The 22,391-nt window shown below is 39.1% G+C and overlaps 1 protein-coding gene across 4 annotated transcripts in view; it reads right to left on the reverse strand.

The window, feature by feature from the left end:
• Positions 1-2,256: 2,256 nt before the first annotated feature.
• SEC24D (SEC24 homolog D, COPII coat complex component) overlaps positions 2,257-22,391 on the reverse strand; it is a 98,972-nt gene continuing 78,837 nt past the window's right edge. For all 4 annotated transcript variants that reach the window (XM_026499239.4, XM_026499238.4, XM_048212329.2 and 1 more), the window contains exons 15-23: positions 22,217-22,387; positions 21,091-21,187; positions 20,800-20,945; positions 19,433-19,571; positions 18,499-18,617; positions 13,889-14,068; positions 11,369-11,560; positions 8,753-8,842; positions 2,257-3,495 (exon numbers count right to left, since the gene is read on the reverse strand). In XM_026499239.4, the coding sequence (XP_026355024.2) occupies positions 3,355-3,495; positions 8,753-8,842; positions 11,369-11,560; positions 13,889-14,068; positions 18,499-18,617; positions 19,433-19,571; positions 20,800-20,945; positions 21,091-21,187; positions 22,217-22,387 (1,275 nt within the window). In that variant the 3' untranslated portion in view covers positions 2,257-3,354. The remainder of the gene's footprint in view (positions 3,496-8,752; positions 8,843-11,368; positions 11,561-13,888; positions 14,069-18,498; positions 18,618-19,432; positions 19,572-20,799; positions 20,946-21,090; positions 21,188-22,216; positions 22,388-22,391) is intronic.

Raw genomic sequence — 22,391 nt, forward strand, 5'->3', positions numbered from 1 at the left:
TAAATATTTTTTCTCTGTCTTTGGTCTTCAACATTTTTTTGGAGTTGACGAAACAGTACTGCTACTATTTATTTTTCCAACATAATACTGGCTTCTTTCCACCAGCATTTAGATGTCAAATCCCTGACTGTCTTAAAATAAGAAATCCTGTCCTTGCTCTGTGACTCTCATCCCCTTCTTGAGTTGCCTCCCCTAACTCCCATTGCTCAACATATTCCAATCTAGCATGCAAGTTCATCAATCCTGTAAAACTGTCCTCACCAAACTCACCCATGGCCTTTTTACTAATTCCAACATACATTTTATCTTTAACTTCCCTTTGGGGAAGCTGTAACTTGGCTGCCCACTCTCTCCAGGCACCCCTCTTACCTTGGTTCTGTGATGTCCTCTTGCCAGGTTTTCCATCTTAACTTCTCTGGCCCTTCTCCCCAGTCTCCTGAGGTTTCCACTTCATTGTCTCAGGGATTTGCTGCCCTCTCACTACAGAATTGCCCTGGGTTTTTTCATCTATTTGTGCTATTTCTTTTTCTCTGTAGATAGATGACTTGCAAATTTCCAGCCCAGAGCTCTCTCCTGAGCCTCAGGCCCATATTTTTAGGTGCTACAGTTTCTCTCACTTGCATGGTTTGCAAGCTACCTCAACACGTACAAATGTAAACTGGTACCTCTTGTACACCCCACACCGAGGTGCACACGTACACACAGTCAGCCTCTACTCCGGCGCTTCCTCTCTGTGGGAACAGTCTGTCTACCCAGCTGCCCAAAGCAGAAATCATTTTCAGACACTTTCTTCTCCCTAACTTTAACTCCTCCTTAGCCCCTTCTGTCAAAACCCGTAATTTTGGTGCAGGCCGCCATACACTCAAGTGGACTACTCAACCTCCCACATGGTCTCTCTGCTTCTAGTTCTACCATCTTACAAGCGCCAAGTAATCTTAAAGAATATCCTGTCACTCTTAACTGAAGTCAGTTTGAATGTCCTGACTTTACCTTTAGGATTAAATCCAAACTCCCCCTTGACCAGGACTCATTCTTCCCATTCCTCCAGCTTTATCTTTTGCCACATTGTCTCTCCCTAGGAAGTTCCAGCTAAGTTTAAGTTCTTCAAGTTTATTGAAAGGGTAATACATGCTCGGTCACACTCTGAGCCTTCATGCATCTTTTTCCCTCTGCTGGAATATTTACCAATTCTCTCAGTTACCTGCCTAATGTCTACTAATTCTTTCAGGTCCCAGCTTCAAAATAACTAATGGGAAATCTTTACTGACTAGACCTTGCCCCCTAGCTAGACTAGGTCATATATCCCTGATTTTATTTATATATATTATATATATAATAATTTATATACAATAATTTACATATATAAATGTATACATATAAAATTTATATATACGAAAAAATAAAATGCTATAGTATGTCACAGCATTTATGAAAACTACTGTAATTGTAAAGATGGCAGGGGTTTTGTTTGTGCTGCTCACTGCTATCTGTCTCTCCAGTAAAGGGCGTAGTGCCTGGCACACAGAAGATGTGCAATATTTAAATTAGAACATACTACTTCATACAACGGCACATTCTTTGAGCACCTCATTACTTAGAAGGTTCTTCTTTCAATTGTGCAGCACCTTGTCACTTCTATGTATTGGTTCTGGTTTTGCACCCTAGGGAACACATGGAACAATCCTTAAACTATCTTCAAGTGAATAAAGGAATGTGGTCTGGGCTTCTAGTTCACGCAGAGCATGGTGCCTAGAACGGATACTCATCTAGGTGTGGTCTCAACACAGAGTAGAGTAGGGCCATTGCTATACTCGTCTGACAGGCTATCGTTGTAACAGAGTAACGTGAGATTCCATTTGCTTTTCTCTCACTATAGATTCATGCTGATGAACTCCCTCAGTTCTTTCTTAAGTTCGGTTGTTTCCAAGGAGCATCTGCATGTGCATTTTTTTGGATACAAGTTCAGGATTGTACATTTCTTCTTGTTAAACTCATCCAAGTCGATCTGAAACATCATGCCAGTTGGCTAACATGGGAAGAGATTTTAATCTTGTTAGTATATTTCTTATTCTACTCAATTTCATGATATCTACTAATTTGTAAATTAACCTTACTAGCTGTGTAATTGTAGACAGGTCCTGATTTAATCCCTTCAAGTCTATTTCTTCATCTGCAAATGGGGCTGGTAATAAAACTGGGGTGACCATGAGGAATAAATGTTCGTAAAACACGTGGTGCAGTTATTAGGACATTATATGTACTCAATATACTTATTATTTATTCATATCACTGATATCAAAGTTGAACAGGGCAGATACAGGACAGATGCCTGTGTCACACCAGTCAAAACCACCCTCCTAGGTTTATATATATTCATTAATAATGGTCTCATATAGCCCATTTCTATTATTCTGCCCACAAGGACATATTAAAGAATTTTAAAAAATGCATTTCTCAAGTACATTGTCTCTGATATTTCCTAGATTGATTCATTCACTTAACACTTCCCAACCCTCAAAAAAAAAATTTTAGTTTTCCCAATTTGTTCTTAGTGAACCACTTAAACAACTTTTTCCCAAGACACTGAGTACTACCCTTCTTTTTAAAATCTCAAAATACCTAAAAAATTTCTACCTGTTGAGTAAGAGCATATGAAGTGATTTATTGATACTGGTTAATATCCATTATATACAGGTAGAAACCCTCAAAATTGTACAGAGAACCATTAAGAATATAGATAAAGACAGTTTTATAGACAAAACAACAACTGGAAAATAGTTTTAACATACACAACATATAATTACGAAAAAAAAACAAAACAAAACGTAGAACACAAACTGTTCTACCAAATAGATTCCAAGGCCATTAAAAGTCTGCTATGCAAACCTTAAGTTGAAAAACATGTTCAATGGGTGTTACATGGTTTAAAAAAATTAAGTATAATGTAAAAATTGTTTTTTTTATCCCTCACTGCAAATGGGAGAGCCAAGACAACTTTTTACCCCAAATCTATACATTTTGAAAAATAATTTATATGTCTAACACAAAGAAAGAAAATTGAGAATGTCTACAGTTCTGTAAACTATGCCTTTCATGAAAATGCAAACTGTATCACTTTCAACAGTTAAAAATTGTGCAATCAGAAATAGACTGTTCCCTTTAAAAGGTACAACTGTACCCTCACTGACTTTATACCTGAGCACCAAAGCTGAAGTCCTAAATATTGTCCTGGAAAGCTATTTTGAAAATGAGCAAGAAATCAAAACTAGCCTGTTATCATCTGGAGACTTAGGCACCAAGAAGGAGATTATCTCCTTAGAAATGCAACAACAACAACAACAAGAGAAGATTCAATTAATTAAGCAGTTGGCAGATCTCTTTGTGAACACAACAAAGGAAATCCACATAAGACGATCCTCCATAAAGTCCTTTGTCTTCTACAAGGAACTGTCGGAAAACCATTTCTGGCTGCTCCCGCTGCTTTACTATTGTCAGCTAGGAAAAAATAACAAGGTGGGTGGTTATAAACATTCTCTGAATGTGGCTCAATTTTGTATGCTTATATTTCACCAAAATTACGTAATGTCCACTGTGTGTGAGGCCTTGGAGGACGATGGGAAAGTGCCTATTATCCAGAGTGGAGGGACGCACTGACCCCAGAACCATAAAAACCCAAGACATATAATTGTAAGTGGCAACAATGAAATATAGGCAAAACACTATGGAAAAGGCTTCACAATGGTATTAACGATCACTTGAGCCTTAAAGGGTAAGGCAGGATTTCCTTAAGGATGGAGGTGGGGTGGGGTTAGAGAGCATTCCATAATGGGGTGCCAGGTACCATGTACCAAAGACAGACATGGCTGGCATGTGAATTAACAATCTTAAAGTCAGTGGAAGGAGGGACAAACCACCTAAATGAGTCTGAGCTTTTGTAGGAATTGGGTCCAGTGAAAGTGCTGCCCAGACAATGTGAATTAACTGGTAGCATACAGAATGCCCTATGAGATGAGAGAAACTCGAAAGGAAGCAGCTGGAGGCATCGAGGTGGGAGTTGATCAGGATCTGAATTACAGGGCAGTAAAGGTGGAAAGGGAAGAGATTTGAGAGGTGCTACATGGGTAGAGCATGTGACCCTTGATCTGTGTCATGAGTTTAAGCCCCATGTTGGGCATGGAACCTACTAAAAAAAGAAAAGAAAAAAAAAAGAAACACAATTGAGAGGTGCTACAGAGGTGGACTGCACAGGGGACTCTTGTTCCCTGCTTGTAACAATCATCTAGGGCCATGCTGTCCAGTACCGCAGCCACCAGTGACATGTGATTATCGAACACTTGAAACATGGCTAGTCCGAAATGGGCTGTGCTGTAAATGTAAAATACGCAATGGATTTCTAAGACTTTGAGAAAAAGAAAATGCAAAACTAACTGCTTATCTATGTGGAAATACTTTGGATATACTGGGTTAATAATATATTACTAAAATGACTTTTCTACATTTTTAACAGGGCTACTAGGAAATGCAGAATTCCATATGCAGCTTGCATTATTGGACGAAGCTGCTCTAGGGGAAGAGGTGCATGGGAAAGAAGCCCAGAAGGGGGCAGCCTTGGCATGAACACTTGGAGCCCTTCCTGGTCCTTACTTACTCACTCCTGTTCTCAGGAAGCCAGAGATGATGATCTGAATGGTCAGAATTTGTCTTCTACTGATGGTCAGACTTTGTTATCTATTGAGCGCTGAGTGGAGGTAATGGAGCACGCATACAAAACAATGTCTCCCTGCCTGCTTCATGGCACCCTCTCACTTCCTCTCACCTGGTGAAACCACCAGAAAGGTCTGCAGTTATCAGCTGCAGTGAGGAAAGTACATTCCATTTTGGTTAGGAGGGCCTGGCCCTCCATACTTTGGCTTTAGTTATCAAGTAGAATAATTCTGTCAACACGATTTGCCTTCTTTCCTTTATGTTATTTTGGCCTGGCCCCTAGGCTGATAAGCTTTAAACCACGCCTGACCTGATAAAAATACAACAGCTGCTGGTGCCACCACTACAGCTCAGCGAATCTATGTGGATTTGGACAGGTGTGACGTCTTGGCTTTCAGGCGTCATTGCCAGGCACAGGGACGCAGCACTGGAACAGCAGCGTGGACAGGCACGCCTCCACCGCAACATGGAGAAGCACAACTAACCTTCAATGGAAACCTCTACAAAAGAGATTAAGACTTACACCCTGGTGAGCCTGAAGCCAAGGCCATTTTCTTTTTCCGGGTGCTGTAGCTACCTTCTCCCACCTAGGACTCTGCTACTGTCCCTGATGGGCTATTGCAATGTGGGTCTGGCCTCAGTGACACAGCCCAGGCTGAGACGGGGCAGAATAAGACATTGTGAAGGGAAGGATTTGAGGCTCCAATTTCTTTAGAATTTCATTTCTCTATGGAAATTAATGGGAGAAAGTTCATAGTATACATCTGAGAAGAATATGCTATTGCTACCATTCACTTGGGTTAGTTATTTTCCTACCGTGCTCACTGTAAAATCTCCTTTGATGAAGGGTGTCTGGCTATGATCTGAGGTGGGAAATAGAATAGGAAATGAATTTCAGTCTAAGGAGAAACTTAACTTTATGGTAAAATAACAAATATCCTGACTCAGGGCACCTGGGTGGCTCAGTCGCTTAAACATCTGATTTCGACTCAGGTCATGATCTCAGGGTCCGGGATGGAGCCCCACGTCAGGCCCCCTGCTCAGCGGGGAGCCTGCTTCTCCCACTCCCTCTGCCCCTCTCCCTGCTCATGCTGTTTCTGTCTCTCAAATAAATAAAATCTTTTTTTAAAAAAAAGATCCTGGCTCTACCATTTGAAGCTCTACAGACAAAGTTGAACCACCCACTACTAGTTCCAGAATGACATAGAAAGTATGGTGGAAGGTCTCAGGAAGCAGATTCATGGAAGTGCTGGCAAGGCATCTTACCTGTCTTGACATGCTAGTGGTCTTCTCCTCAAGGAGTAAACCACACAACTAAGAGGAAAAAATACCGGGATGGACTGGGGAATCCATATTTTATCAGCTCCCTCCCTTCACATTTCTATAGGGAGGGACATAACCTTATAGAGTGGGAAGAGAATATTAAAACGATCATTGCTGGTGTCCCTCCCAGCCTCCTATGCACCCTCTTCATGGAAGCACTGACTATCTCAAGTAGTCCCAGGTTCTATTCTCTAGGCCACAGTACCAGGCACCTTAAAGAATCAATGCACTTCAAAAGCCATTCTCATTTCTCATTGTATGCCTCACAACAAATAGATAAATAATGAGAGTGATTACGATGGCCCAAAAGAATGAGCTGAATGAGAAGACAGTCACAGACACAACTTAGGAGAACACCAACTCTTCTTAAGGGGCAGATAAATGAAAAGAATCCAAAGAAAAAGGTCAGTTAAGAAAGAAGTATCATGAGAATATGACATTTTGAAAGCTGACAGAAGAGAAAATTTGAGGGAAGAGGTAACATTCAATTTTGTAATTGTTGTAAAGGGATTTAGAATCAATTTCTTTAGCTGTTTGGCCATTTCAGAGAGCTGCAGACATGGAAATAAGGGAATATAAGCAGTTAACAGATGGCTTTTTCAAGAAGCATGGTGATGAAATGCCTGGTATGTTGCTAGTATTTAATACAAATTTTTAGAATGAAATAAAAGGGAAGCAGAATCTTGGAGAATCAGGAGCTTCAGTGAAGGTAGATTTGAACGGCTTGTAAACTAGAAAGGAGCCAATGGGAGGGGAGTAATCTAGAAAATACATGAGGAAGAAATGAATGGCAAACACTTGAAACACAGAGAACTTGGAGCAGGGCACGACTAGAATTTATCAGTGAGACATCTGATTTTGGTAATCTTTCCAGATATCCTGTGATAGAAATCTTTTTGTTTTGTTCTCCCACATATGTAAGACCATGCAGACAATGATGAGGTCTAAAAGGGTCAATTATCTAAAAAGCTAATTAGCATAACCTAGAAGGCACCAGTGCCTTCTGGGTTTGATTTTGCTGTTCTTGACCCTTCCATTCCAGTTTTAGACCCATCCTCTTCAATCTTGACTCTTTAAAAGATTTAAAGAGTCTATAAATGTGTTTTTATTTCCTTTGTGTGTTCTATTTTCAAATGCGAGAGCCCAAGGTATAACGCTAAGTGCACTGGACTCAGCAGCCGGGGCTAGGCCTCTATCTGCCCTGATCTAGCTGTGAGACAGTAACCGAGTGAGTGAGCTCCTCCGAGCCTCACTTTCACATCTGTTAGATGGAGGCAGCTGAAAGGCAGCGGCTGGACCAGGTGTCTTCTAGAGTCCTTTCAACTCTAACATCTGTAGATTTTAGATTTTCAAATTTGTTATACAAATAGTACCTTGAAAAGGCCAAAGAAGTCTTATAAACAACAGATACATTTGCAAGTGGCATATAAGAAAATTTGATTTAAGCATTCAAGCCAAAATTATTTAACATGCAACTGCTTATTTCTCATTCACATATATTCAGCGCTTATCCCAGATATTTTTATAAATAAAGCCAATATGACTTATTACAGCTAACATGCACTATTAAAGCAGGTGGGAGAAAGCAGAGGAGAGACAGGTTTTATTTTTCCTGAAAGGAGAGGCTCCTGAGCATAAGGGTGATCTCCATAGTTAGCTCTTCTCTGAAAATGGGGCCATGGTGGGGTCGCCGCGGCAGCAGCTGGGATGAAAGTGGATGGATCATCACTTCTGTGCACTTATACCGGTGGTTTTCAATTTTTGTTTCACGAGAACTTAGATTTCATTACATGCCTCCAGGGCGTTCATAGAGTGTCATATGAAGACTGTGTTTGGTGTGAGCCTCCTCTGCCATCTCTAGGTCTCACCCTAAAACTGAACCCAAGTAGATGCCGTGTGGTATGAGAACAGTGCTAGAAATGTTCTGTGTTCACCCAGCCATCCTAGAGATTATAAAGCTCTTCATTAGTTCAGTTTACCTCAGCTCTGCCTACAGTTGATGTGTGCATGCAAGAATATCTTTCACGGTTAAGGATGTTGACTTAAGATTAATATTCCGTTTACGTTTCAGGGAAAAATGGCCCCTAATACCCCGCTTGTTGTAGAGGCCTGCCTCCAGGTGAGTGTCCTATACCTTTGCAGGGAGTAGCACAGTAATAAACCATCATCGTCATCTGTACATTTCAAGCTCCAGGAGACTCTAATATTGAACTTGAGAAGGAAGACAGGTGAGTGGGTGGGACTTATAGTAACAAGGCATAATTTTCCTGAGTTATAACATTTTATAATCTTTCCCTCAAACTTGAAGGTTTAAACAGCTGAGAAGGGCTAGGATAACAAACTTCTCAGGGATCACAAATCTAAAGTTGTAAAAATAAAATTTTAAAAATGCTCTGAATGATAGTTCAAGAATTAAGTAATTTTAAGTACTGAAGGCAGACATTTCATAGTCTGTTAATGATATCAATTGCTACTACGCCATGAAGAAATTCTTCATGATTACTAAGTTAACACTTACTAAAATAACCCATGGTCAACCTGTGGTGATACCTATTTACTTATTTATTTTTTATGTTTGCATCTGTTGAGTAGGTAGATACATTAGAGGTTAGTATGAGTTTTCTATCAGAGATCATGTTATAAAAATATAGGACATGCATTTAAAGTCTGTAATGAAATTTAAATAAACACTTGAAGAAAGGAAAAAATAAAATCTCATTCTTACCTTCATTGAATATGGCCTCTTTTGTTGGATAATACTCATTATCATTCTGAGTGTTTGAGAGTATGGGTTTCCAACCTCAGGCAGTAATGTCTAAATTTAAGAAAACCAAAGTTTAAGTTGCAGTGTAATTGATAACATTTAGATAGAAGCTGCAATGAGATTATTAGAATGTTAAAGTTAAAAAAAAAATCCTTCTACACCGTGTATTTGGTTGGCTTAGTTTGTTTACCTAAAAACTAAAAATGTGAAAAAAAAAACACACTAAAAATTATTCTTATTGGCACACTTTCCACCAATTAACTGTCTATTGAAAATAAACATCCTTCTCTGGAATTTGACACATATACATCACTGAAATGACACAACAGGTATATGTTTTATGCAAAGGATATCTTTGGATCATTCACTATGAAGTTTAATCCCTTTGTAAGATGGCTCTTCCAAGGCTTTGTGATGGGAGAAAAGGATGTACTTTTTTCCTGCACTGGATCCATTGCAGGACTGTGAACCATTACCATGTTTAGAAAAAGCCATCCAAATACCACTGTTCCAAAATTAAGACAAACCATCAAATGCTGATTTCTCAAAGGGAATGTGGCCCCTGAGATGTCCCTGGAATCTGGCTAATGGTTTATAAAAGATAGCCATCCAGCTGCATGTGGCCTTCAGGGGACGGGGACGTGAAGGATCTGGACTTCATTTCTTCCAATTAGACAGAGTAAAACACTAGTGCTTATTTTTCAAAAAACAGATATCAAGAGCTAATACATCATCTGTGACTTAGCCATTGAAAAGGCGAGGTAGAAGGTTTTATCACAAAGTCACAAGTTTCAGAAAAAGATCCTAACCAACATTTTTCACAGGAGTTTTGGGGGGAAAAAAGGCAGAAAATTCATTATTTATATTCACATTCGATCCCCTATATGAATTTTTTGACATTAAGGTAGATCTTTCTCTGTAACAAATAACGTAAGGATACTTCACATATATGTTTCAAAGTGCCGACTGTCTCTAATGAAAGTGACATGTGGTCTTTTCTTTTCTTTTTTCTTTTTGTTTTACTTTTTGAAGAAGGTTGAGAGAAGGCACAAGCTATAAGCACAAACCCACGAATCTGCTGCTTTGTGGTAGAGAGACTTTGGCGATTTCGTATGTAACATTCAATTTAGCAAATATGCATTTAACATTTACTCCAACAATACACTGTGACAAATGAGGAAACTCCCTTAAATTTTATATAAGCATTCTTCAGATTCATAGCTCTTGGCATATTGAATCTTAAATTTTTTATCTTTTAAAAATTGCATTTCTGATCATTTAATTTGAACCACATGCAAACATCTTGTACTATTTCTAAATCTTCATCTTAAAACTAGTTTCTTAATGGGAAGTGGATACCTTTAATTCCTTAAAAAATATTTTTTTGACATTCATAATGGATATGCGTCTCCATAAACTGACTACCTAAGCCTGAAATTTTGACCCTGTCTCTTCTTCCAAGTTATTATGTATCTACCTTCGTAACAGAAATTGAGGGATTAACGAGACTTAATTCATCTTACCATTGTACCAGTGAGGACTCAGGGAACAAACTACCTGCTGAGTTCTACATGTGAATTCATAAGAAATCCACCACCAAGCAGAGTAAGGCAATAACCATCATAGCAATGGTGCTCATGCAAAAATGCTCTATAAATAAGACCTGCAATAAATGTTGACTCTCAAACAAATGATAATTGCTGTTTTTTTCCTAAGGTACTTTTTTTTTTTTTAAGATTTTTTACTTATTTATTTGACAGGGAGAGAGACAGCCAGCGAGAGAGGGAACACAAGCAGGGGGAGTGGGAGAGGAAGAAGAAGGCTCCCAGCAGAGCAGGGAGCCCAATACAGGGTTCGATCCCAGGACCCTGGGATCAGGCTCTGAGCCAAAGGCAGACACTTAACGACTGAGCCACCCAGGCGCCCCCTAAGGTACTTTACAAATAAAGTCATTTGTATTCATTTTATATCAAATCCACAATCTCTTTTTAATGAGAGTATATAACTTATTTATAACAAAGGGGTATATAACCTGTTTTCGTAAGATTATTGTTTTTGCAACTCATTAATCTGACATAGTCTAAGACTGTAGCTGAACATGGATAAAAGATTTCTGCATTCTCTTGAATATGCAGTTCAGCACCAGGAAGAGTACAGAGTATAAGAACTGAATTTACTCTCCACCTCTGCTACTGACCGCCGGAAAGAACTTGTCTCCAAGCCTCAATCAATTCATCTATAAAATGTTGATAACAATATCCATCTCACTGATTTGTTAGGAGAATTAAATGGAATGATGTATTTAAAGTATTTAAGGCACAGTGACGAACACACAGTAAATGATCTGGAAGTGCTGGGCAATCTCTGTTTAAAGTCATATATTCTGGTGGTTTGATAATACTTTACAAATAACTTTATACCAGTTAACTGTTATTCATTAAAACATTAAATTCTCTTTCTTATAAAGAACTATATGCCTTACTGTTTTTTCTACTTTGTAATATGTGGTTGCACATGAACACAAAACATTTAAGACTTTGTACAATACCACAAAAACAACGAAAAAAAAATACTCACCATATCTGTGCTAACATGTGCAAAAGATGGCACGTTAAATATTCCTTGGATCAGTTCTGGTGGGCTACTAACTCCTAACCATAAGAACATGTTGAGACCATTAGCCAATAAGAATATTCCTTCTTCTGAAAGACGGGACTCAGAGCAACGAATAGCAGCAGGTAGGGTTGTACTTTTGACGTCTAACGTGTGCTGTGCAGGCAAAGGCAGGAGAATTAGTGAGTCTGCTATCCTTCTCTTCCTTTCTTCCTCTCTCCTCCTTTTCCTTTCACCTCCCTCCTCCCTTCTTTCCTATTTAATGAATGCCTACTATGTGCCAGACATTATTCTAGTCATTAGACAGTAACTGTTCTAGCACACCAATCATTTTTTTGGAAGGAATAAGAGGCAACAAATAAGTAAAATACACTGAATTTTAAATGGTGTTAAGTGCTATGAAGAAAAGAAGCGGGAAAGTGGGATAGGGTATGTTGGTGCTGCTGGTACAACTTTAAATAGAAGAAGGCTTGTAAATAAGAAGGCTTGTTGGAAAGGTAACTTTTGGGTAGGCCTGAAGAGATAAGAGATGGGGCCATGGGGATATCTGGGGAAGAGCATTCAGGATGGAGGAAATAGTTGGTGCAAAGATCCTAAGGCAAGAGTCTGTCTCAGATGTTTCAGGATCAGCAGGAGGCCAGGGTGGCTGGAGTAGAGTGAGGAAGTGGAGAGTAACAGAAGACAAGATCAGACAGAAAAGGAGAGGAGGTTTGTACAGACAGCACTGGGCCAAGGCAGCAGGAAATCCAGCGTTTCCTGAAATGGGAAATCCTAGAGTGTTCTGAGTAGTGGAGGGACATGAGCTCATAATTATTTTAACAGGATCACTCTAACTTTTATGCTGAACACAGACTGGAGAGGCAAAGGTGCAAGCCTCAAGGCTTATTAGGAGGGTCCTGCCACAGTCCACGGGAGAGATGATTATGCTCAAATCTGAGTGGTGACAGATGAGGAAGAGAGAAAGTGGTCAGAACCCAGATATTCTTGGAAAGGAAAGCGGGCATGTTTGCTGGTGGATGAGATGTGATGGACAAGGGAACTAAAGCAGTCAAGGGTGACTGCAAGCTTTGGCCTGAAGAATTGGCAAGAGGGAATAGAGGTAAATGGGGATGGAGAAGATTGCAGGAGAGCAGGCGTGGAGTGGAGCCCAGGGGTCAGGTGAAGGTGCCCATTACACACCCACAGAGAGATGCTCAGTAGGCTACAGGATAGACACACCTAGAGTTCAGGACAGAGGTCTGGCTGGAGATACAAACATGGGAATACATATATAAATGGCCCTGAAAGGACAGGTGAGCACCCCACATGATTGAGCACAGACAGACAAGAGAAGCTTCCCAAGGACTGAGCCCGGGGTACTCTGACAGGAAGAAGAGGATAAGCTAGCAAAAGCAGCAGGAGAAGTGGCCAGGGAAGCAGAAGTCAAGTGAAGAAGGTGTTCCTAGAGGAAGAAATAAACTGTGTCAGATACTGTTGACAGTAAGAGAAGGACTGAGAACTGCCCTCTGGATTTAGCAGCATGGTGGCCACTGGTGACCTTGGGAAGAGGATTTTAGTGGAGTGGTGATGCTCTTATCCCTTAGGGTTCTAGTTTCTCTGGCATGTAGATTGTTGCTAATCCAATTTCATCTGAAAATCAATCATTTTGTAATAATTCATACCTAACATTCATATTGATTGAAAGAATTAGTATTTTTTAATCCAACCTAAACTAACTCTTTCTAATACTAATTGTACTGTTACTGAGAGTCCGAGTATGACTTTCAATACAGGAATTAGAAATAAGCTACCAACCTTCCCCTCTTTTATCCCTCGATTAAACTTGAACTTGTTAGGTTTCAGGGGAAAAGAGCTTAGTTGCAGAGTACAGAGGCATTAAAGACATTAAGGATTGACATCAAATAAATGGAATATATGCAAAGTAAATTCTCCAAGGGCAAGTGAAGTTGGTCCCTTGTACAGTGTAGGTGGTCTCAAATATATGCTGATTTGTAAATCCTTAATTGTATTTGGTCAAGGCTAATCATAGCCATTCTAATCAAATATGGTGACTTTTAGACATTCATACATTGTACAGAAACAAAGACATGTGTGCACATAAGAACCCCTACACACATGGATCAGTTGCCTTTAATGCTAAAAGGTACATTTCTTGAACTGAAGGTTGGCTTGCTCCAATATGTTTACTGACTTTTTGGTCTGCCAATTTGGGCATGAGGAAAGAAAGGCAATCATCTGAGCAATTCACTGGAGTAGGGACACCTCAAATCCCCCACCATCACCATCACCACACTGAACACATGTTGATGCATATACTTACTTAAGGAGCCTCTGCTCTCAGTCCCACATGACACATTCTGAAGGAATTTGTGACTTTAAATTTCTTCTTAAGAACAAAATGTTCCAGATAGAACATATGGAAAAGGACAAAATATGATTCCCTTCCAGACTCCTCTAGGAAATGCAGCACTGCCTTGTACTTACTATTGGCAGAAGCTGTGGGTAGAAGAAAAGCTGAGAGTCGGCCACACCCATGGTCATGACCAGCTGTCTCTGATACGCCCGCTCATCTGTTGAGATCTCTGGTCTGCTAAGCAGCACACAGTTTTTTAACAAACAATTCATGTACACTGGTAATACTTTCATGGAATCTGGTAAAATAAGCTGAAAAAGAAAGACATTTGTTTCATATGCTTGGCCTTCATGAGAAAGAACCCCTGAGCTTTACCTGTAAGACAAAAACATTTGTTTTTGAGGTAATTGAGGATTAAATGATAACACATATAAGCACCTAGAGCACAGAAACTGACACACACGTGGTATTCAAACAATGGCAGTTAGTTTTCTCTAGGTGCTTTGGCAGAATGCAATCCCAGTTCTGCCTCTTAACAGGTGTGTGACCCTGGGCAAATCATTCTCTCTTTTCCTAGGTTTTCTCATCTAAAACTGGAACAGCCCATCTCCTGCATGATCATGGGATCGTTAGGAGGATTAAATGATTATTAATTTGTAAAGTCCTTATAACGGTACTGAGCACACAGTATCATACATGTTTATTAAATACAATTAAATAAATGATTTCCTAATCTGTCTTACCAACCTCTACCTCTTGCGTTCCAGAACAGTGTTTTTTTCAACTGCCTGTGAGATATCTCTTCCTTTATGTGCGTCATGCATCTCAAACTCACACAGTTAGTCATAAACTCATCAAACGCACATTAAATGCCACCGTGTCATAGGGTCCATGCAAAGTGTCAATGACAGTCAGAGGAATAAGGGACAGTCGATGTCACAAGATGCCAAAGTCCATCAGAGATAGCAGACATATGAATCAATAAAACATAATAAGGAGGTTATGACACTATAGATATAAACTAAAATAGGAAATGCTTCTTGGATTTAGGTGTGTCACTGCTGAATGGTAACAGGCAAAATCAAACTCCTACAATTCCATAATCATGTTCGTCCTCTTATGTTTCCTATTTGAGATATTAGAACTACCAGGTGAACCCAATTTCATTTTTTCTTTACCTTCTATTAGTAAATGAATTATTTTAATTTTGTCTTTCTGATCCACCTGTACTTTCCTCTCCATCCCTACTTTAGCTTATGTGACCTCACTCTAACTACTCCGAAGTACATATGATACTGCAAATAACAACACAATGCAGCCCTTCGAGGTATTTGGTCTATAAATTCATGATTGCTTTCTTAGCATTCTCTCTTAATGATGAAAAGAATATATGCTTATCAGAATCCACACTGAAAAGAAAATTTCCCTCAAGGCTCCATTAGGGTTTATTCCTTCATTTAAATCTTTTCATATCCTAAGTTTCTCCTCATGATCTACCAAGGAAAGAATGTGTAAGACAGTTTTCTAATTGGTTCCGGCAAACATATTTCAGGACAATTCTCCTTTGTGGTTTGTTTCCCCTCTCCTTCTAATCTCCTTTCAGAGAATCAAAGACAGGTAAATACATGTTTCCTCATCGGAGTAGAATACTCTTCTTCTTTTTTTCTCTAGCATAAAAGGTTTTTATTTGACAACATATGCTATTACATTACTTTTTCAACCAAGGAAAAATATGATCAAAAGATGTAGGAACCAGATCATAATCCTATTCCAGAGCCATGTGGCCTGAATGCTGTTTCTGGGCCAGTTACCAGTTAGGTGTCTTACATAGTATGGATTAAGAATATTCGTAGATTCTCATATAGAAGCATGTACACACAGTTTTTTAAGTATTATCTTGTAGTTTCACTGGTTGCTGCTCATTAATCAGGTTATTTTAAGACAGTTTAGAAATCTGTTGTCCTAAATGCCACCAAGGGGTGAGCCTCCTGTCATACAATGACCCTACAGGACTAAAAGTCTGATCAGAAGAGATTGGGTGAGAGGAGACCAACAGAAGAAAACAGAAGAGGTAAAAAAGGAGGAAAACTGATGAAGAAGAAGAAAAATGGAGTTAGGATGAAAAAAATAAGGAGACATTCTTTGTCAATGTTTTGGAGGTGGGGAAGAAAATGTGGCAGCAGATGAACCCTATAAATCTTTCCCCAATTCTCTAGATACCCTCCATGAATAATAATCATTCTTGGGGGAAAAAGGTACAGGTGAGGAAGGTGTAGAAATTCAGATGCATCCAGTTTGACTGACTTTATAGAATTCTTCTCTGAGTTTTGAAATGACAGAATAGTAATGAATTAAAAAAAAACTATTACTTTGCAATTAAGGGCATTTGACTTGCCTTTTGAAGTCACTACACTCCCATACGATGTAATATATTTAAGTCTGGAAGTGTGAGTTATTAGATTTAATAAAAAGAATCTACCTTACTTATGTAAGCTTAATAAATTGCTCTAATGTTGTTTATAGTTTTATGTCTTAACCTAGCATCAAAATATGATCTCCAGAGTAGATGTCTCCTTAAATTTTGTACACTAAGTGCCTCTCTAGCCTCAAGCTAGCCCTGGCCCTGGAAGTTCGGTAAAAGCAGAACTTCTGAGGTCCAGTGTCATATAATCCAAGTACACAGCTCCTTAAGACCTACTTAGATCAGGGGAACTTTGGGCTCTGCAGTAAAAGACTGGAATTCCTTTAGGAATTTTAGATATTGTTTCTCACAAGTGAACGATGGGAGGGCAGCACATTTGAAGTTATATTCTCTGAAGAGAACCCAAGTCCAGTCATTTCATGTGCCTAAGTAATGGTATATTTCAATATACTACTGTCACTAAGTCTCATAAGCCCTACATTTTCCCCACTCCATGCTGGATAATCACAAGATATCTAAATTATATCATTTCTTAAAGCACATCACTGGTCGAAATGTACACTTGAAATGGGTTCATGGAGAAAGCAAAATCACATAAGAACAGGAATAATCTCTATCAACTTTTTCAGAGAAAATGTGGTATCATCATATTTTTCCTCCAGAAATAATCAAACTGCATAACCAGATGACCTAGTAGTAGAGACAAAGCTTTTAACTTTTAAACCAGGATGAACGGACAGATTTGATTTCTTTCCTTAAATAGGCAACAGATTTGTTTTTAACTTAAGGTCTTTGAATCCATTGTTTTAACGTTAGCAAATAAACTTTCAGAGAGGACACTAACTGTACCTGTTCTCCTTCAACTAATCCTTCTACAGTATGAGATACTCCAGAGACAGAATACTGTTCCCAGAGCTGTAAAACAAACAGTAAAGCTGGGGTGTAAAATGCTCGTGATTGGACTTGATCCAGGTGCACCTGGTGGGCTTTGTATAAATTAAACAAGTGCACCATGAAATCGTACTGATATTGGAATTTAGTTACTGAAGTGTCATGGCTAATGACTTCTTCTGGCTAATAAAGAGGATTGACACTTACACAGAGATTCAAGAGTTGCTTATGTGACTGTCAACACAGGAGACAGAAGAATGGGTGGCTAATTTAGTCACTTAGAACAGCACAGAAATAAATTTTTGTGAAAAGTCCAAGCTAATAACTGTATTTTATTTTCCTTCTTTACCCAGATTATGAAATTTGCCCCCCCCATTTTATCTACATTATCTCTGCTGCTAAAGCCTTTTTGTTGAAAAAGATTTTATGTATTTATTTGAGAGAGAGCAAGCAAGCAAGTGCATGAGTAGGGGGGAGAGGCAGAGGGAGAGGGAGAAGCAGGCTCCCTGCTGAGCAGAGAGCCCGACACAGAGCTCCATCCCAGGACCCCGAGATCATGACCTGAGCCAAAGGCAGATGCTTAACCGACTGAGCCACCGAGGCACCCAAGGCTTATTTTCGAGGGGGTTTCAGACATCCTCTGAGCACCCACTACTTTTGACAGTGAGTTAACCAGAAAGTTTTTCCATCTGTTGCTGTCTTCTCTTTCAATCCAAATTCTATATTCAGATATTCAACATAAAATTATGAAAAGTACCACTTAGCTTTGACTGACATAGGGAAAAATGTGGACAAGAGAACAGGTACAAAAATAAATGTGAACATGAGGTTCTTTTTCTTTTACCCGAGAGAGTCTAAATGAGATTTATTTAAAGGAGCTTCTAAGATTTTCAAATTAGTAGATGATACCCAGAGACATATCCTTCAAAACCCTTTATACCTATTATTAACTTTTAAATATAAAGAATTCCACTATTTAGATATTATATTTATGTTAGTAAAATATAAAGAAATCATTCCTGCCATTTGCTCATATCAACTGATTGTTAACATGCCTAAAAAGATATTTAAGCACACACATTTCTCAACCATATATTCATCTTTATAAGCAAAAGAGAATCCCATTTATATTATGACATTTCTTACATATAACATTCTGTTATTTATATATAATGTAGTGACTGTCAACCCAATATGCACACACATTTTTTGGTTCATGCATCTTGTAAAGCCACTAAGTTTTTTAACGTTGGCTATGAAAAGACCAGTCTTCCCAAATGCATTCTCAGTCTTCTTGGTTGTATAGTTTATTATGCACAGCATCTAAGTGCCTGGAACATCATAAGCCTTCAATAGCCAAATGCTTAAAAAACGCACATTTAGTATCCCGTGTAACGCTTCAGGATCGAAGTACAGTAGGTGGCTCACCTGGCTTGCTGCAGATGGACTTGCACAGTTCTTTCGGTAACAGGCCAACATATGGGCAGTCTGATTAACCAGAATTTCCCGGATGACCTTCAAGGGCTGGTGTAGAACTGCTTTAAATGCTAGTTGCACAAAACAATCAAAAGGGCATCAAAGCCTTAGCTCAGAAATCAATCCCTTCAAAATGATAATAATAATAATAATAAACAAATTGCTATTATCTTCAGACCACCCAGCAAGGAGTAACAGTGTTAAAATGTTAAAGTCATTTGTTAATGTTCTCCATTTTACTAAGTATGCCAATATACCCAATGGAGAACCAGGGCCCACCTCTAACAAAAGGCAGGTAATTGGTCCAGATTTTTCCACAGGATATTATAAATAGAACTCAACACACAGAGAAAAGAAAGACCAATTTGCCATCTTCCGATGTCCTGAATTCCTATGGGCTGGATTGCTGTTTCCTCTAAACGTTAGTGTAGAATCTCAAACGGGGTTTGTGGACGGGAGAAGGAACCAAAGAAAATTCCAACCCGGGCCCCTCCCATTTCGTAATTATCATGGTATGGACAGGCAAGTTCAGCCCAACATTAGGAACAGTTCCTTTCCATTATCCCCAGGTGCTAGAGGGCATACTCACATGCCATAATAACAGTCTAAGTATTACATTCCTAAATTTCAACTCAGAACCCACCCCCACCCCCCCGAAGGAAACTTTGAATAAAACTGTATAGTGTGGGCCTGAATGAGTTATCTCATTACTAATCTGGAATTAGAGATGCTGACTACTCTCCCTGGCACTCTGCTTTTGTAAGTTCTGAATGTGCCCACCAAAAGGCTGTGCTACCACAGTAGCTGTCAGTTACTAATTAACCAACAAGTCTTGACTGAATTATTAGGCAAGATACACTGCACCACAGCATTGGCAAAGCGTTACCTGACTTGGCAAAGAAGTTGATAAGAGCATCTGTCTCACAGCTCTTATAGAGATCAGCTAATTGGGAGCTGCAGTTCAAGCTAAGATTGTGAATCCGAAGTCTTCTCTGACCTCCGACGGTTGTGTAAAGCACAGCACACTGCAGAGGCAACATCAAGGACACATGTTTTTCTGGTCAACATGTCCACCCAAGCTAGCCTGATCTTATTTACAGTTAGAGAACAGTTACAGCTCAAAGACCTCTAAATTCTTCCACAGATCCTTTTAATGGTTGAACAATAACAAATAAGGGAGGTGAGGTATAAAGACAATTTATACACTGGGTTTCTATGTAGCACTTCACTGGTTTAAACTTAAGTTTTAACCAAGCTTTCACACATAAGTATGTTTGCATATACTGCTAGTCGACTTCCACATATCTCAGATTTCATTACCAGGGATTCAGGTCCAGAAATAAGACCTTCATGTTCATGATCATAGCCCTATTCAAGTCTCACTTCCCTTAAAAACATACAGCAACCTTTTTTTTTTTTTTTTAAAGATTTTATTTATTTATTTATTCAACAGAGATAGAGACAGCCAGCGAGAGAGGGAACACAAGCAGGGGGAGTGGGAGAGGAAGAAGCAGGCTCATAGCGGAGGAGCCTGATGTGGGGCTCGATCCCGTAATGCCGGGATCACGCCCTGAGCCGAAGGCAGACGCTTAACCGCTGTGCCACCCAGGCGCCCCTACAGCTACCTTTGATGATGTACTTAAGTCTTATGCTGATGATATATGCGTTTCAAGAACGCAAACAGGTATACACTTCTTCAAACATCAGAGTTCTTCCTCAGCTTACTGCCAACCCCTCTCCATTCTTTAAGGGCGATACTAGTATCTGAAAACTATGCCCATTAGATATAATTGTTCTTGTTATAATTCAAGATCTCCATGGCTTCTACTTAAATTTATTTACTACAAAACCAAATTCTATTTATATTTGCATGTACCATAACAATGCCCTTAACGTGGTGGCTGACATATGGTAGGAACGCAACAAATGAGTGAATGGGTGCTAAAGCCTAAAAGAATTGAACACTGTTGGCAGTCAGTTTGCTAACACCTCCAACACTGACCACAGTTTGCTGGGTTCTCATAGGATGACATACAATTGTGACTTCATACAAATGGCATATGTAAATGAGGGTATAGAGAATATACAATGGAGTGCTGTAATCTAATGACTTCTTCCTTGGGAGAAATAGAGTTGAATCTCTTTACAGAGAGACTAACACAGTTGATGGTATTTTAGTCGCCCTACCGACCATTGTCAGTAACAAACTAAACAAACATTTCTTGCCAAAGTTGGGAACACGTTTTTAATCACCTGGATTAAGGCTCCACTGTCTTCACCAAGTTTGTCATCATGCTTGAATTCCACTGTCACTGCCTTGTCACAATCAATGGCTGCCATTTCTACATCAGTGGTGTTGTTCATAAAAATTCCACCAAAGAAATCAGTGGCTCTGAAACCTAATGATGAGGAAAAAGGGAAATTTTGTTCCTATTTAATTTATTGCTATTTTCTCTGTTGACCCATTATTAATTTGAAGAGGAAACTATTACACAACAGAGACATGAAAAATAGTATAGTCAAAATAGTATAACTGAAAATTACCTGTGCTGGTACGAACCCTCATAATCGCATCGAATCCTATTTTCTTTTCAATATCATTTCTGAGATCATTCAAAAATTGTTGACTATCCATGTGCATCTGAAAAATAAAGTAGGATCAATGCCACCAGATGGCAGTAAAATACTTAAAATAACGATTCTCATTTTTAAAATCTTGATTAAAACCCACTTTATCCAGATATCTTAGAAAGGACTCGTAAAACTTTTTCAATTTTACTTCATTTGCAATCTTTGGTCTTACCAAATCCCTTAACTAGTTTACAATATAAACATGTAGCTAGGTGATTAAAAATAATTTTATTGATGCTAAATAAAAATAGATGATGATTTAACATTTGTCATTTATGTTGGGGGAACACTCATTCCCACTCCATGTTTCCATGGATAGGTACATAAGTCAGAGGCACTCCCCTGGCCCCTTTTTCTCAGGTGAGAGGTGACTTACCTGATTAGTAAGTCTGAGTAGAGGAACTGGGTAGGCATAACTTAGTCTATTCTGGATCCTCTTTCTGGGGAGGCAGCCTGCCTGTAGGAGGCACACATTTCTTGCCCCTCAATATAGTAAGTTTTGAAGGTACAGTTGTCCACAAGACAAGCTTGTAACTGTGCCCACCCTATGCCTGGGTATATAAGTTTGTTACATTGAAGGGTAAAAGCATTAGTAAGCCCACTTGCCCACAGACCTAAGTCTGTATGGTGCTGACATTTTTACTATCTCATGATTTTGTCTCTGAATTCAGGCTTGGAAGAGAGGGATATCATGAATTGATCCCCCAAATCATAACAATTTAAAACAAATACATAGTCACTTTTAAAAACAATATCTTAAATATATTTAAAATACTAAAATTTTATATAGAATATATTTTTCCCCACCATGGAAGCTTACACTGAAATTCACCTGTGAGGCTACATGAGCTCAATCTGTTGCCAAACAGGGAGTAGGAAAGCAACTGCTTAACCACATATACATTGTCTCCATTTGTTCTAGAATTTACATTTGACAGTTGCCCACAAGGGGGCATAGCTTTTTAAAAAACCTATGATTTAAGCACCTCAAGTCAAATGGCAGTAGAAAACCTGAGGTGAACAAGTTACTGGCTTTTACCTGGAAATTGTTGTATTTGTAAAGGGTTCCACCGGTGAGCTGAGGCACGAGACCCAAAGAGGCCACGTCCACATACTGGCTGGGAAAGAGGAAGAGGGTCACACAGCAGCCGTGAGCCACACAGTCCTTGGCCAGTGAGTCGTAGACATTTGTTTGAGGCTGGAAAAGTATCTGA

The sequence above is a fragment of the Ursus arctos genome, unplaced genomic scaffold (genome assembly GCF_023065955.2).
Source record: "Ursus arctos isolate Adak ecotype North America unplaced genomic scaffold, UrsArc2.0 scaffold_11, whole genome shotgun sequence".
Taxonomy (NCBI): domain Eukaryota; kingdom Metazoa; phylum Chordata; class Mammalia; order Carnivora; family Ursidae; genus Ursus; species Ursus arctos.